The sequence below is a fragment of the Hyposmocoma kahamanoa genome, unplaced genomic scaffold, assembly GCF_003589595.1.
Source record: "Hyposmocoma kahamanoa isolate Upper Pololo Valley unplaced genomic scaffold, ASM358959v1 76, whole genome shotgun sequence".
Classification (NCBI taxonomy): domain Eukaryota; kingdom Metazoa; phylum Arthropoda; class Insecta; order Lepidoptera; family Cosmopterigidae; genus Hyposmocoma; species Hyposmocoma kahamanoa.
In genome coordinates this window covers 10,567,926-10,582,031 of record NW_020653900.1, presented here as the reverse complement: position 1 = coordinate 10,582,031, position 14,106 = coordinate 10,567,926, and the positions used below count along the sequence as shown (strand labels likewise).

The window sequence follows — 14,106 nt, the reverse complement described above, 5'->3', positions numbered from 1 at the left end:
GGGACAACAACTAAATTGATAACAGTAATAATTATCGAAATATGGATGTTTTATAAGTAAACAACACGAGGTGAAGCGATGATATTGCCGACATAGCAGGAACACTATGGTCAAGACTCACACAAGAAAGAGTCTGTTGGAAGAAGTTGGAGAAGGCTTTCACCGTTAAAAGCGGCCATTACACATCATGACTAACTGTAAATAAAGATAATACTAACCATACTAACGCATAGAATAAGTAGTACGTAAATAAGTAAAATAATTCCATTTGTATTGTAAGGTATAAATAAAGCTGTAAATAATTACGGATAACGCGGATATTAATATTAATTAGCAAAATTAAGTCAAATTATTTTAACGCCAAATTTGTTTTACGTTATATCCATTTGCCTAAAGAAGTTAGTCTAATGACTAATTCAAATATTTATAATGATTTATAATGAAAACTGTGAGCATTGTTAACAACTATAACATTTATTCCTGTGTTGATTTTGTAGGATAAGGGTGCTGTTTTAACACAAGGTAACAATTTTATGTCTTAGGGTGACGGGTGCACTGGGTTCTTTGCGATTTATAGTTCTGAGTGGCGCTGCAACTGTTATGGGCACCAGGTGCACGTACTCCTGTTCTGTGTTGTCGTTGTAATTTTAAATGTGCAGTAAAAAAAATTTATTTCATTAATTAATGCTAGATCAAATGTTTAGGTATTTAATATTAAAACACGGTCTTACAAGAAATGTACGAGGCACCTGAAGATATTGCATAAAGAATGTGCTGATGTGTTACACGATAGGATGTATAAATCTTATTGTAATATAATATAAAATCCTGAAAAAAGGCTAAAATAAAAACCTAAAACGTATTATTCAAAAATAATATATCTGACTTAAAATAAACAAATAAAAAGAAGCAAAGTAACCAGCCAGTGTTTTCAAAAATCAATTACATTATTTTGCTAATGTTCCAAATGTGTAGATGATTTTATAGGTTCAGTTTATAGTTGTAAATTTGTAATAATTGTAAGACTACCTTTGCAACCATACTTAGCGTATGTTCCACTAGTTGCACTATGCTACCTACGTCCCTTCTAAAGAATACAAAAGAGCCTTATCCCGAAAGCTAATTGATTCAATTTACCTCTTGTTTCCATTAAATTACGTATCACAACAAAACGGGTTACTTAGTAGATGGACTTAAAGTAAACTCTCCACCGTTTAAAATAAGATAGGTTTTTGAACCTACACTTTGGTGTAAGGCGTATTTTGTAAATGGAGTAGGTATGATAGATTTTTGTTTTTTGTAAATAGTGATACGAATTAGATCTTGTCAAGATTAATAAGCAGGTGTTAAGTATATTCAATTTGTATGCAAAATTAAATCTCATTTTGTTCTTAGCTTTTTAGCGATAAAGGCACTATTCATAATATTATTATCAAATAAATTTTTATGTTAGCATGCGCACACACATCCACTAACACTCACGTGCCAACATATACATATACACACACAAGGATGCATGCACGCAAGTCCACGCGATCACACACAAATGGAAAACAGACCATTACACCAAATCATAATGTCCTTTATTGGTAGTAGAAATTCGCCACTTTTTCCTCTTTAAAGCTTTTACTCCGTTGTTGCATTTGGTTCAATAGACGTTTAAGTCAAAAATTCTAGCCTTGAACAGCTCTAAATTGTTGTTGTGTAAAATAAAAAATAAACGTTTAAGAGCTCTTACATACGGCGATTTTATCAGCGATGCATTAGCGATGCAAACGCGACGCAATAGCGATGCAGTCGCTAGTATTATTACACACGCGCGCGATTTTAAGCAGCGATGCAAACGCGCGATTGCATACCTGCTAAAAGTCACCGTATCTAACCACTCTAAATAAGTAAGTGTTCCAAAAGGACAAAATTAAGAATAATATTTTGAGAAAAGAACAAGCATGCCTATTACAGTTCACTATACTTTAGTACTAATCTGTCCCAAAGTTTTATTGTCACCTAAAATTTGCTGTCTAAAATCTGATTTTGCTTAAAAATAAAATTGATACTTAATAAAATATAAAAACCGATTACAGAGGGTTGTAGATCTCGTTTCGCTGATACTAGACGTGTTAATAACTCTCTCTCACTGTCTCTCTCTCTCTCTCGACTCAGTTTCGTTAAAAATGCCGATAACGTGAGTATATGGACGGCAGTAATGTACATCGTTTCACAGGGGCCAATTTTAGGACCAACATTGTATTTTAAGCAGCAGGTAATGTGTACAAGAAACTTGCTGCTACTTTTACACAGATGATACTTAAAGAATGTAAATTAATTTTAAGCTTATTTAAGTATTAACTGTTTGAGTTTATCTTGCCCATAACTTTTCATTAACTTCCATTTTTATATTTATTTTTTCTAGACCAGTAAAGAACCTGTCAGGCGGTCAGCAACGGAGAGTTTCACTGGCGGCTGCTCTGCTTCACGACCCAGAGCTGCTCATTCTGGATGAACCCACTGTTGGAGTAGATCCTGTTCTTAGACAGAGGTACGATCTTACTTTTCGTATATTATTACAAAGTGCTTTGTGGATCTTTTACATGATGATATATAATTGTCGCCTCTATGGATGATCATCACACTGACTGGCCAGAGAAACAGACTGACAGACATTTAAAATTAGAACGATTCTAATTGGACAAAAGACTACATGAGCGGTTTTGACCAAACTGCTGATCTGAGAAGACGACGTTCTTGAACGTATTGTACAGACAGACCTTACAATAATATACATTTAAAACTTAATATTTATTTATTAGTATTTTTGATAATAGGTTAGTGTTTGGTGGTGATTTTTGTAAATACAGGACTCTATAAACAAATAAACGTTTCTACTGGAATTCTATTTTAGAAGAAACATACATTGCACAAATAAACTTCGATCTACAACATTTGGAATGAAAAATGAAAATGAAAAGGTTTATTTCAGTTTTTTAAGTTGTTTTTACACAAGGTTGGGACTGCCTAGTAGGTGTCATCCACCTGTGACAAGAAGTCCCTCTTTCCCGTTATGAGTTGTATGAAACAAACTATTAATTTCTAAGTTACAAAACTAATTATACAAGTTAACAAGGATGATGCAATATGCTAAGCTTAACGATTCTACAAAAAATGTTGTGAACGAGAAATGTAAACTAAACTTAAATTTAAACTTAAATAAATTTATTTATTTATTTATTTATTTATTTATAACTATACATCTACCCTTACAGCTATGCATAGCCAATGTGATAGAGTACAACTCAAGTGACTTATAAGCTACTAACTAAGAAAAATGTAATATGTACTATGTATATACATGTAGGTGCTAACCATAAATTTTATCAATTATCCTATATTTACAAATTATATTATATTTGAACATAACAAACAATAAAAATTACAATAATTGTTGTAAATGACAAATGTATACAAGTATTTATTTACCAATATCTTCAATTTATTGTATATACCTCTCAGAAGAACCTGCCTTACGAATGAATAGTAGAGTTTAATGAATATGATGAATTGTAATTTGCTTACCCTTGATATAAAGATTATTTATTTAATTTTTTATTATTATTATAGGCTACAAATTTTATTGGTGTAGAAACTATATAGAGGAGACAAAGTATAGAATCGCATAATATAATAAATATACAAATAGCATCAATAAAAAATAAGAAAACTTGTGTTTTTATTCGTGAGAGAGTATTGTGTGTGAAAACGTTAAGTAGTGATTATGTTCTCCGTTTCTTCAAAATTAAGTGTCAACAGCCAATTTTTCACTCTTTTTTACGATTGTACAAGTTTAAATGGTAAATATCTCTTTTTTGGTTAACAGTGTTGTATGAATGTGCCGATATTAATAGATTGCCTTTTGACGAATACAGATTTAGAAATTGGTTGAGGTACTAAAATGTTTTTCCGTCTACGAGACATAAGCAGAGGGTTATAAGGAAGGGACTTGTGTAGCTGTATTACTGCAAATAGGACGTACAGTTTCATCATTGAGAGGTGACCACAAAATTTTTAAAGTTCGTTAGTAGTGAACTATGACTTCAAATTTATTCCCAACATAACTAAATTGGATGATGAAAATGTCTGTATTGGTACTGAATAAAATTAATAACAATCAGTAAACAAATTATCTAAATTGTTCCTGTTAGCAAAGGGCAATTTAAGGTCATAATTTATTAGGCAATGTAAGATCCTAATTAATATACAAATTTATTAATTTCACATCCTTTTGAGAACATTTTATGTGAAACGCGAAAATAGCTATTTTGTGCCTTAGAGTTGAGTACATTATAAGGGTACGTACAAATCTTGCAGCATTATACGTGCGGTTAAATGCGCCTCTGTAATCATACTTCACGTAAGATAGGAAGCATACAAGGCGTGCGATTGGCGCGTGAACGGCACCCGATCGACATAGTGTATGTGGTAAGTGTGCAGCTCGCGAGGTTTTCGCAGACTCATTCTAGCGCATTCGCCACCTTTGCGCCGCGCCGCTGCGCAGCCGCCGCCGGCGTAATTTGTTTTATTTTAATTTACTTTAAAAGTTAGAGAATAAATAGCCTCATACGGTGATAAATACAGAACTGGGCTAGAACATCACATAATCAACTAGCCAAGCAGCTCACCATGCCTGAAAGCATACGACGACTAAGAAAAGGCGTGACATCTTTGACCACGGTAGTCAGTAAAATACTTGATTACACAACCGATATGGCATATATAGGGCATGGCTCCACTGGTAGTAGCACCCTGTTCATTACGAACTACATACAACCTATCAATTTATAGCCAGGAAGGCTGATTGCACGATAAAGGAAAAAAAAATCTTTGTTTATTATTTACTATATTTTAATACAAACGTCAATATACAGTCAACAGCATATCAAACTGTTCACTTTTATTCGAATATCGTAACATTTTTTCAGAATATACAGGATTGTTTGTATAATACTAACAACGTCGCAGGAACATATTACTAACATCATGAACAACAACTTTTGTTCTATGACTTACAAAAAAAAAAACTTATTTCGTAGTAAAACGCTTATTATACTACCCGTTTTCAAGGGCCCTGAGTCAAGTGTGTGCATAGTTAAGTTAGGTCAAATTACGGACCCTATCTCCCTAATCTCTTATTACACTTTCCTAAGTTAGATTTAGGGTCCCTTGAAATCGTGTAGTATAATAAGCGTTTAAAGTACAAAGTTCTTTTTTTTATTACATCAAGTGACGGGACGAACAAGTCGCGCGCCTGATGGTACGCTACACGTCTGTCCATAACAGTTGCAATACCAATCAGAGCTTTAAATCACAAAGATCTGAGCACTATCGCTGCGTTCGTCACCCGGACCTGCGTGCGTACCTGTAATCCCATGTCCCATGTGCCTGTAATTTCACCAGCACCCTTACCCTTCATAATTGGAACACAGTATGTAATGCTGTTTAAGTTCAAACGTGCTAGCGTCCTCCCAGACGACTCTCTCCCCCGCTGCTGCGTTTTGCATCGGTTTGTTATATACGTTAGCGTTTTCTTTTCTTACCGCACAGAGTTGTCACCATTTAGACCGATCTGTTTTGATATTTTTATTTCTATATTTTATATAGAACATGGTCAATTATTAAACGTCATAGAACAGAAGCTGTTGTTTGTGATGTTAGTAAGCCCTCTTTGAACAAGCTATTATGGTCGACCTCCCCACATTCTGCAAACAACAATTATTATTACCAAACCTCCAGAAATCGGCGCACGTCCAAACAACGGGATTATTGGCAATGGAAGCAAACCTCACTGTTTGCTCCGCACGTGTAATCATTTTTGTTAGATCAGAAACTAAGGGTATCCTTATTAAGTACGTGCTTGGTATTTTTGGTAACCATGTGGATTATAAGAGTTTAGCTTTGATTGACCGGGTTATTGAGCAGTTAACTGGAAATGTCAATTGCGGTGATGGAAATAGTACACTGTGTATTAAGTGCTTTAGTGGCTCGAGGTTTGTAATTTTTTACAAGTACAATGTTTTTCATCACATTTGCGGGGAAATAAATGCAATGATAATTTAATTTCTTGTATGAATAATTGTCGCTTCTTAACACAACCATTACGGATTTTCCAAATAGCGGGTTTTTTTAAACAGTTGGCCAGCTATTCTTCCATAGATAACAATACAATCAATCTATCGAACTAAAATGCCATGAATTACAAAATACTAAAAATGCTGCAGAATTTGAATATACATACACACATAATCATCACGCCTGTCTCCCACATGGGTATTCAGATCAGAGGATATTGAATTTATAAACTGAATTTAGTAAAACATAAATTTCGTATTTCAACTTATGCGGAATAAATTCAGATTTTTTGAGCATAAAAACTTTTTGCTTAATCTTAACATACAGGAGAAGTACGTGCCTACAGTACAATAAAAAAATCCATTATCATCATGTGATGAAAAAGCCCGTGGGCGTAATTTAGACATTGCGGCCGACTTTGCTTGCAAGTCATGACATTATTTACGAGCAAGTGGGATGAAAATAATCATTTACTAGACAGTATATACTCATGAACACATTTAAAGGAACATTATAAAAAGTGGAAATATTATAACAACGTTCTTTGGAACCACTGGCCACATATTCCAGAACATTTCTTTTGAAAATAGAATTATTTCAAACGTCCTTTGTTTTGGATTAGGTGATTGAGTACAATTACACAACGGACTTTAGAAAAAGACAATCTGCAGGTTTTCAGCTTCTGTAGAGCATACTCTCTGTCACTCAATACCTGTGTGAGATTTTGTCGATAATTTGTCAGTCGTACGATGGAAATGTCGTTTACAAATCCGAAGGCAGCCGACTGTGACCGATAGGCTTTGTGTAAATATATATATATTCTGCTGTCCACTAACTAAAACGTGGCTAAGAGACAAATGGTCAAATATCTGTTTTAAATAGCAAAAGATAGATCACAAAATTCTCTTTTAAAATTAGTTAACATAAAGTAAAGTAAAGCTGAAATAACAATAAACAATTAATAATAATAATAATAATAATAAACAGAATCGTAATAAGAGCTCATGGTAAGGCCCCTGGTATCAGTAGCCATTGTTATCAACCAATATACACACATCATAATTGTCTAGGCATAATAGTAGATTGTACAACAAGTGCATAAAACGCGTTATTGTAGTCGAGACGAGGATATCCGTGGATACTTAAAATGAGTTTTATGAACGAGTTATACACTCTGCTTTTCACTTCGATTGCGAGGAAATTAAACAGCAATATTGCAAATAAACCATAACACAACTATTGCCAAGACAAAATAAGAACTTTCCGCCAATGTACTATTTTTTTTTTTCAGGTTGGACTACGTAATGCTCAGTTATGTTTTACAAGCTTTTATTTTTTATACATTTCTATTTATAATAACTTATTAGAATTACTATTGCCTACTTTTTTAATTTTGTAATATAACACGGATTACAAAAATAAAAGTAAAACTTTATTTTATAAAGTTCTAGTGTGTTCTAGGCTGTTGGCGCAGGCGTCATTGCCTCGGTCTTAAACGACGATTTTAATCTGCTTAAATTACTAGAGCATAAAGTCCTATTTTATTCAGCCTACCAGTATAAATACGAACTTTAAGAGCATGAGAAGTGAAAAGGTATTTTTTTAAATATTTGATCACCGTACTAAAATTAAATAAAAATATCTATATCAATTTATTATAAATTATTTATTTACATAGTTACTTATTTTTTAAATTATGAAATTGGCCAAAAAACTATTGATGTTAAAAAAAATATTAAAAAGTGTGTTTTTTAATAATTGATAAAAACGTTTTTGAACGCTGGATACTTTTGATGAGTGTACATCCCAGTGCTGAACAAATGTGTCCTCTAAGCCGAGGTTTTAAGCCTAGCAGCCTAGTAGCCTTCGAAAAGCCATTTAAACCATTTCTGACACAGAAGTTCCAAAACAATAAATACTAACTTAAAAAAGCTATAAATAAATGAACCTTTCCCCATTTCACCAGGAAATTGTTATGATTTTAGCGTGATTTTTAAGTAGAAGCGCAATATTAAAAAAAACTTTAGGGATATGAATCCGTTTTTAATCGACTTCAAAAAAAGGAGGAGGTTCTCAATTCGACTGTACGTTTTTTTATGTATGTATGACGCGATAACTTATTTATAACGGTATTTGAACCGATTTTCATGATTCTTGTTTTGTTGGAAAGAGGGTATCTCCATAATGGTCCCATTTGATTTTGAAGAACATCATCCACCTCTAAGGGTGAAGCACCAGAACCACGCATGAAGATTCATTTTTATAAATAGCGCCTAAATTTTATCATAAGCAGCAATTATTTGAATGGTTGATTTTGCTATTCTTCAATTCAAGGCGTTTTTTTCTCGATATACTTTGAGAAGTGAGATCCGATTTTTATTTTATTTTAGTGGCGAACTAGGGGATGAATCCGGGTTTGCGCACTACCCGGTAACCGATTGCAATAAAACTTGGTAATTATATGTAATTCCACGTACTTTTGAGGTCGGTTTTTTTATATTCTCAAGTCTTTAAGACATAAACAAATTACGCTTAAAATTGTCATGCAGATTAATTTCTCTATAGCTCATTCGCAAGGCAAATTCCCCTGAGAAGAATAAGCAAGAAACTCCAGGAGTTCCTATTTGTAAATAAACATTTGTATACATTTATCATTTACAATATTTATTTCAAACAACATAGATCGAGACAACCTGCAAGAGCTAAACGGGTCATTAACACGGACTTTTGTTATCAAAATTCACAGAAGCTGTATAATAATAACAGTCAGTCGCAGTCGAGCTCCTTGTGAAAGAGTTCGTCCAGGGAAGTACTGCCACCTTACCTATTTCTGCCGCCAAACAGTATTGTTAGTATTACTGTGTTCCGAGTTTTGAAGGGTGAGGGTGCTGGTGAAATAACAGGCACATGGGACTTGTCAACTTATGTCTCAGAGTGACGGGCGCATTGGCAGCCTCAGAACTTTGCGATTTAAAGCTCTGCAACTGTTAGCGACAGCTTACTATCAGGCGTACGATTTGTTTATCCCGTTACTTGATTCTATAAAAAAAAGTTATAAAGTTTTTCTGACTCTGATTCCTTTTATATTTATGACAAAAAATTACTTCATTGCAGCATTTGGGATCATCTAGTGGAAATAACCAGAGGAGGAAGAACGACAGTCATCATCACCACGCATTACATCGACGAGACTAAGCAGGCTGACATCGTAAGTATTTAAAATTACGTTTAATTACGTGCGTTACAAATCATTTTATGTATTTTTTATTATGTGCAATGTTAGATATTTTCTTCTTTAATAATTCGTTTTAAAGTGTAAAACAAAAGTAATGTACGGACAATGGCACATCAGTCTACATATTTTTGTTCGAAAATCGCCTCCAGTGCAACGGAACAAGATACGTCAACGTGTAGCTTCATATGCTGGTGTGTGTACATCCTATCGTGTAACTAATTAGCACATCTTTAGACAATATCCTTAGGTGTATCGTATATTTTTTAAAAGACCATTATTTAATAGTAAATATCTAAAACATTTGATGTAGCAGAACAGTTTTTTTCCTTATCTCCTCCAGTGACTTACCCATTGTCACGGGAATTACAATTGTGGAAGTATAAACATACTCTATGTTTATACTTCCAGAATTGTAATTCCCTTAAAACTAACTTTCCCTTCCTTGTTATAAATAACACATTTGCATTTTGATGAAAGAAAAAACTATCGAGAATCAAGGGCCGAATTATAGTTAACCGCACGATACAATAATAGTTATAAATGTAAATTAATATATTTTTGTCACAAGAAACCATCTCGAAAATTGTTTATCCGCTTTCGGTATTCACACACGTTCCGTCGTCGCGCGCAGTGTCAACGCACCATGTGCCATGTATAAGTTTGTCTTTTTTGAAGATGAAGTAAAATGACAGTTCATTGCGTAAAAGTGTTGCCTAGTGATTGCAGTCGATAAATATTCTGTCGACTACCGATTGAATATTGGTTACGCTTATGCAATAAATAGCCGAATTTGTTTCATTTGTATTATCATCGGCCCATTATTCGTTTAACTGCTGGGCACAGGTCCAATTGAATTGTCAATCTTTGTAAGTCATAAATATTACTATAGAACTATGTATATTAAAAATACAACGAGGAGACATTTTATAATTTTATTTCAATTCTAATAATTAAATCTGCCAGTTCTTGTTAAAATGTATCTATGTGAGTAAAAATTGATTTCGATACTAGTAGGCCAACGGTCAAAATAAGAATGAAGAATACAATAACGTAGTTAGTAATCATTAGAACGTCGTAACATTCACAATTCAGAAATTTTAGACAAAATTTTACATTTTTTTGCAATCTATCGATAAAACTATCGACAAATACATCGTGACTTTAAAATTGTGTGAAAACTGGCAACCCTACAAATGTCAATTTGCTCCGTCTTCAAAAAAGACAGACTACAGTTCTAATTTATATGAAGTACAACGTAGCGTCACCGCTCTGGCGTTGCAACGTGCCGACGTAAAGCACCGTGAGGCGTCACTTCTTAGGATCGTCTTTGTAGATCATAATCAATATTTACGTCGGTACATGTTTATTGTCTCAAAATGGCCGCATTTCGAAGTCATATTCCTTTTCCAAATCAGAGAAGTATTCTTGTTATGGTGTTTGCTCTTTTGGGCTTGTTCCATCGATAACTCTTGCACTCGAGCTCTAATGTTCGTAATTTAAATTAATTCCTAAATGTTACTGTAGGCTTTGTGTAACGAATACGGCTTGAATATGACCAGCTGCGTCTCTTTGTGTATTTTAATTCTAATGTTAATCTGCCTATCTGCTATTTTATTATTACAAGTTATCGTCACATTTGCGAGAATACTGGTTTAATATAGCAATTTTAATTATTATAAATTAAATGTATAATTGATTCGTGTATTTTACGATTTATTAACTTTACTCTTGTTTACTATCCCAGATCGGTCTCATGCGTGGAGGCAGATTCCTGGCCGAAGAATCACCAAGCGAGCTGATCAATCGTTATCAAGCTGAAAGTCTAGAGGAAGTCTTCCTCAAGCTGTCAGTTCTTCAGAATTTGGGTAAACGGCGAAGGTCCAGCATTCTTGCCGATTTAATGGAGAAGGTGGAGTTGCCTCCTATACCTGTAAGTATATAAGGCGAGTGTGACGGACTACCTTTTTTGTAAGTGTCTGTATAAATGTGTATTACACAGGATTTGTGATAAAGACGGGCAATTTCTTATTCGCCGGCACCAGATAGACAAAATAAAGCTTTACATAAAAATAGGTGAAATTACACAGCTTTTCGCACCACTTTTTAGGCATAGATGGTTCTTGTTTGACTACATCCTCTCTAAACCATTCGAGAGTGGTCAAATGCGGGCCGTGTCAGCAATGAATAAACTTTTGTTGCTTAAACTTGATTCATTCCTTTGATGCAACCCTGTTTTTGAGAATAAACAAGAGTATACTTAAAATGTGAATATTTCGAAAAAATTATATGTGCTTATCTTCATTTTCTAGGATCCGACTGCAATAGACCTATCAGAGGCAGAATTAGGGGAAATTTCCGGTGAATTTGGAGACAATGTTTCAATGTCCAGTAAAGGTCGAGTAGTGGTAACACCTGAGCTGAAAGCCCCCGTGGCAGCCTTGCCCCCTGAAGATGAGCCTCCTGAAGGATGCTTGGAGAGAATAAAACCGATGAAGTGGCATCACATGAAGTCGTTGATTTGGAAGAATTTCTTGGGCTTGTTTAGAAATTTCGGGTAAGAATTTTGCACCCCTAAATTCTTCTTTTTTCTTTATTAAATCAGAAATTGCTAACAAACAACAAAATCAAAAAAACAAATCAACACAAAGCAACAAAATCTTTAAGCCATGTTAGTTTTAATATTTTAATTAGATTTATTTTTCGGGCTCACCGAAATAATATTATGCTTTATCATTAATACAATAACCAGTTAAAATGAGTTGTGCCTTTTTAACACAGTCTGTACATTCTTAAAACAACAATTCGTACCTATTGGGACATGTAATACTCTTGGTATAACAAAGCCACAAATGATCATATGTGTAGTAAAAGTGCTTTTATCATATTAAAGTTTTAAAAATAATGCGCATTTTTTTTTAAATTGGGTTCGCGGATTTATATCTCGATTATGGGAATATTATTACGAAATAGAAATGAAATGATGGGGAATTCTAAATTTTAGCTACTTTCGATCAAACAACCAAACACGTCTACTATCGAAGTCATCTTTTAAGCACCGAGCGGCCGTTTCATTTTTATAATAATGGCGCGTGAGACGGCCTGCGCTAAGCAACGCGATTGCATCGTGAGATTAAGCGAATGTGTGCGTTTGTACACGGCGCGCGGAGGGCGCGCACACTTGCAGGCCGCGCAATTACGTTTGTATGGAGTTACCATACTTATCTTATTATATGATTATAGTCTGTATTTAAATAAACTTCCATGCGATAATAACGTCATGTTTACGTGAAAGCCATTTCCGAAACCTTTGTTAGAGACAACATTTAAACTCGAAAACCAACCCTAGTTGTATTTACAGCCATTATCTTACTACCACAATTAATAATATAGACTTATAGACGCTAACAAAACACACGTCTTGCGCACATCTCAAGAACACACAACTTTAATTAATCTCAACAATATAAATTGTTTACCACGCAAATTAATATATCTAAGTAGTTATATTTGTAAGTTATTGGCAATAAATAGTTAAGTTGGTTATAGGCAATATATGATAGCGTGGACTTAAAATGAAAAAGAACCCTTATTTAAAGTTTCAGTTATATAAGTTGAAAAGGAAGGCAATATCGCCCCTAAAGAAAGGAATTTAGGGAGAACGTTGGGGGAATTGCCATAAGTAGGTAAAGGTAGATTTTCCGTTTATCTAATTCACTAAAGTATCAACTTTACTGTATTGTAATAAGGTGTGCAATAAAAAGTTTTAGCATGAAATGTGAACCCAATTTCACATTCAAGAAATTTAGATTGATTGCGTGGATATAGGTTTTCTAAATTCATTCCTAAACTTCACACTGAATTTTGTTAATGGAGATAAATCATTAAATTTGTCATGACTAAATCGTTAAAACAGACATTAGTGGCTTTACACAGACACTATCGCGCGTGATACAGCAATTGTACGCCATTGAGCGCGCGTGTAAATATGTTGGAAGCGCGCGCGCAATCGTGCACTCCAACACGCGCAAGTTTCACGCGGTCTGTCTATTTTGAAGATGTCAATTTACTGTCAAAAATGACGTCACGGTGCGGCCATATCCATTGCGCACACTAAGGGCGCATTTATTTATTTGACACGAATTTCATCGCGCTTAACCCGCGCGGCTGCCGCGTGATCGCCGAGCGTAGTCCGCGTTGTCGCAGCGCAGCGACCGCGTGCGTCTAACTGTCATGGCAAAATACGCTCTATTTGTTTAGATTTTACGTTTTAATTTAAATGAGCGTCTCGAATTTGGTCTACTTGGTGGCCGCGCGGTTGTATTATTCAATGCTCAAATCAGGTTTTGAGCAGATTTGAGTATGATTTCAAGCACTGGAAATACGACCCTAATGGCAAGGACTTGAGTATGATTTCTAGTGCTTTGAATCATACTCAAGTCCTGTCTTGAGCATTGAGTAGAGTTCTAGAATACGACCCTAAGTCTATTACTCTTATAAATTTGCGCCAATACCAAGTCTGTTGCTCTGATATTGATAGTAGAGCATAGTTTTTTTTTTATATAAAATAATAAGTGCCCGTTTGATTTCCATCTCACCTGATAGAAAGTGACGACGAGGTCCGTGATGGAGCATACATCTAAATAATGTCTATTCACTCTCGCTTTGAAAAGCTTTTCTTACGCACATTTTCTATAAGATATTAGACTAGTTAATTAACTTAGTACAGACATATCATTAGTTGCAATGAG

At 34.4% G+C, this 14,106-nt stretch overlaps 1 protein-coding gene across 1 annotated transcript in view; it reads left to right on the top strand.

The window, feature by feature from the left end:
- LOC113232653 (ABC transporter G family member 20) overlaps positions 1 to 14,106 on the top strand; it is a 178,719-nt gene that overhangs the window by 107,710 nt on the left and 56,903 nt on the right. The window contains exons 5-8 of the mRNA XM_026467431.1: positions 2,414 to 2,539; positions 9,238 to 9,331; positions 11,103 to 11,288; positions 11,668 to 11,912. Coding sequence (XP_026323216.1) covers positions 2,414 to 2,539; positions 9,238 to 9,331; positions 11,103 to 11,288; positions 11,668 to 11,912 — 651 coding nt within the window. The remainder of the gene's footprint in view (positions 1 to 2,413; positions 2,540 to 9,237; positions 9,332 to 11,102; positions 11,289 to 11,667; positions 11,913 to 14,106) is intronic.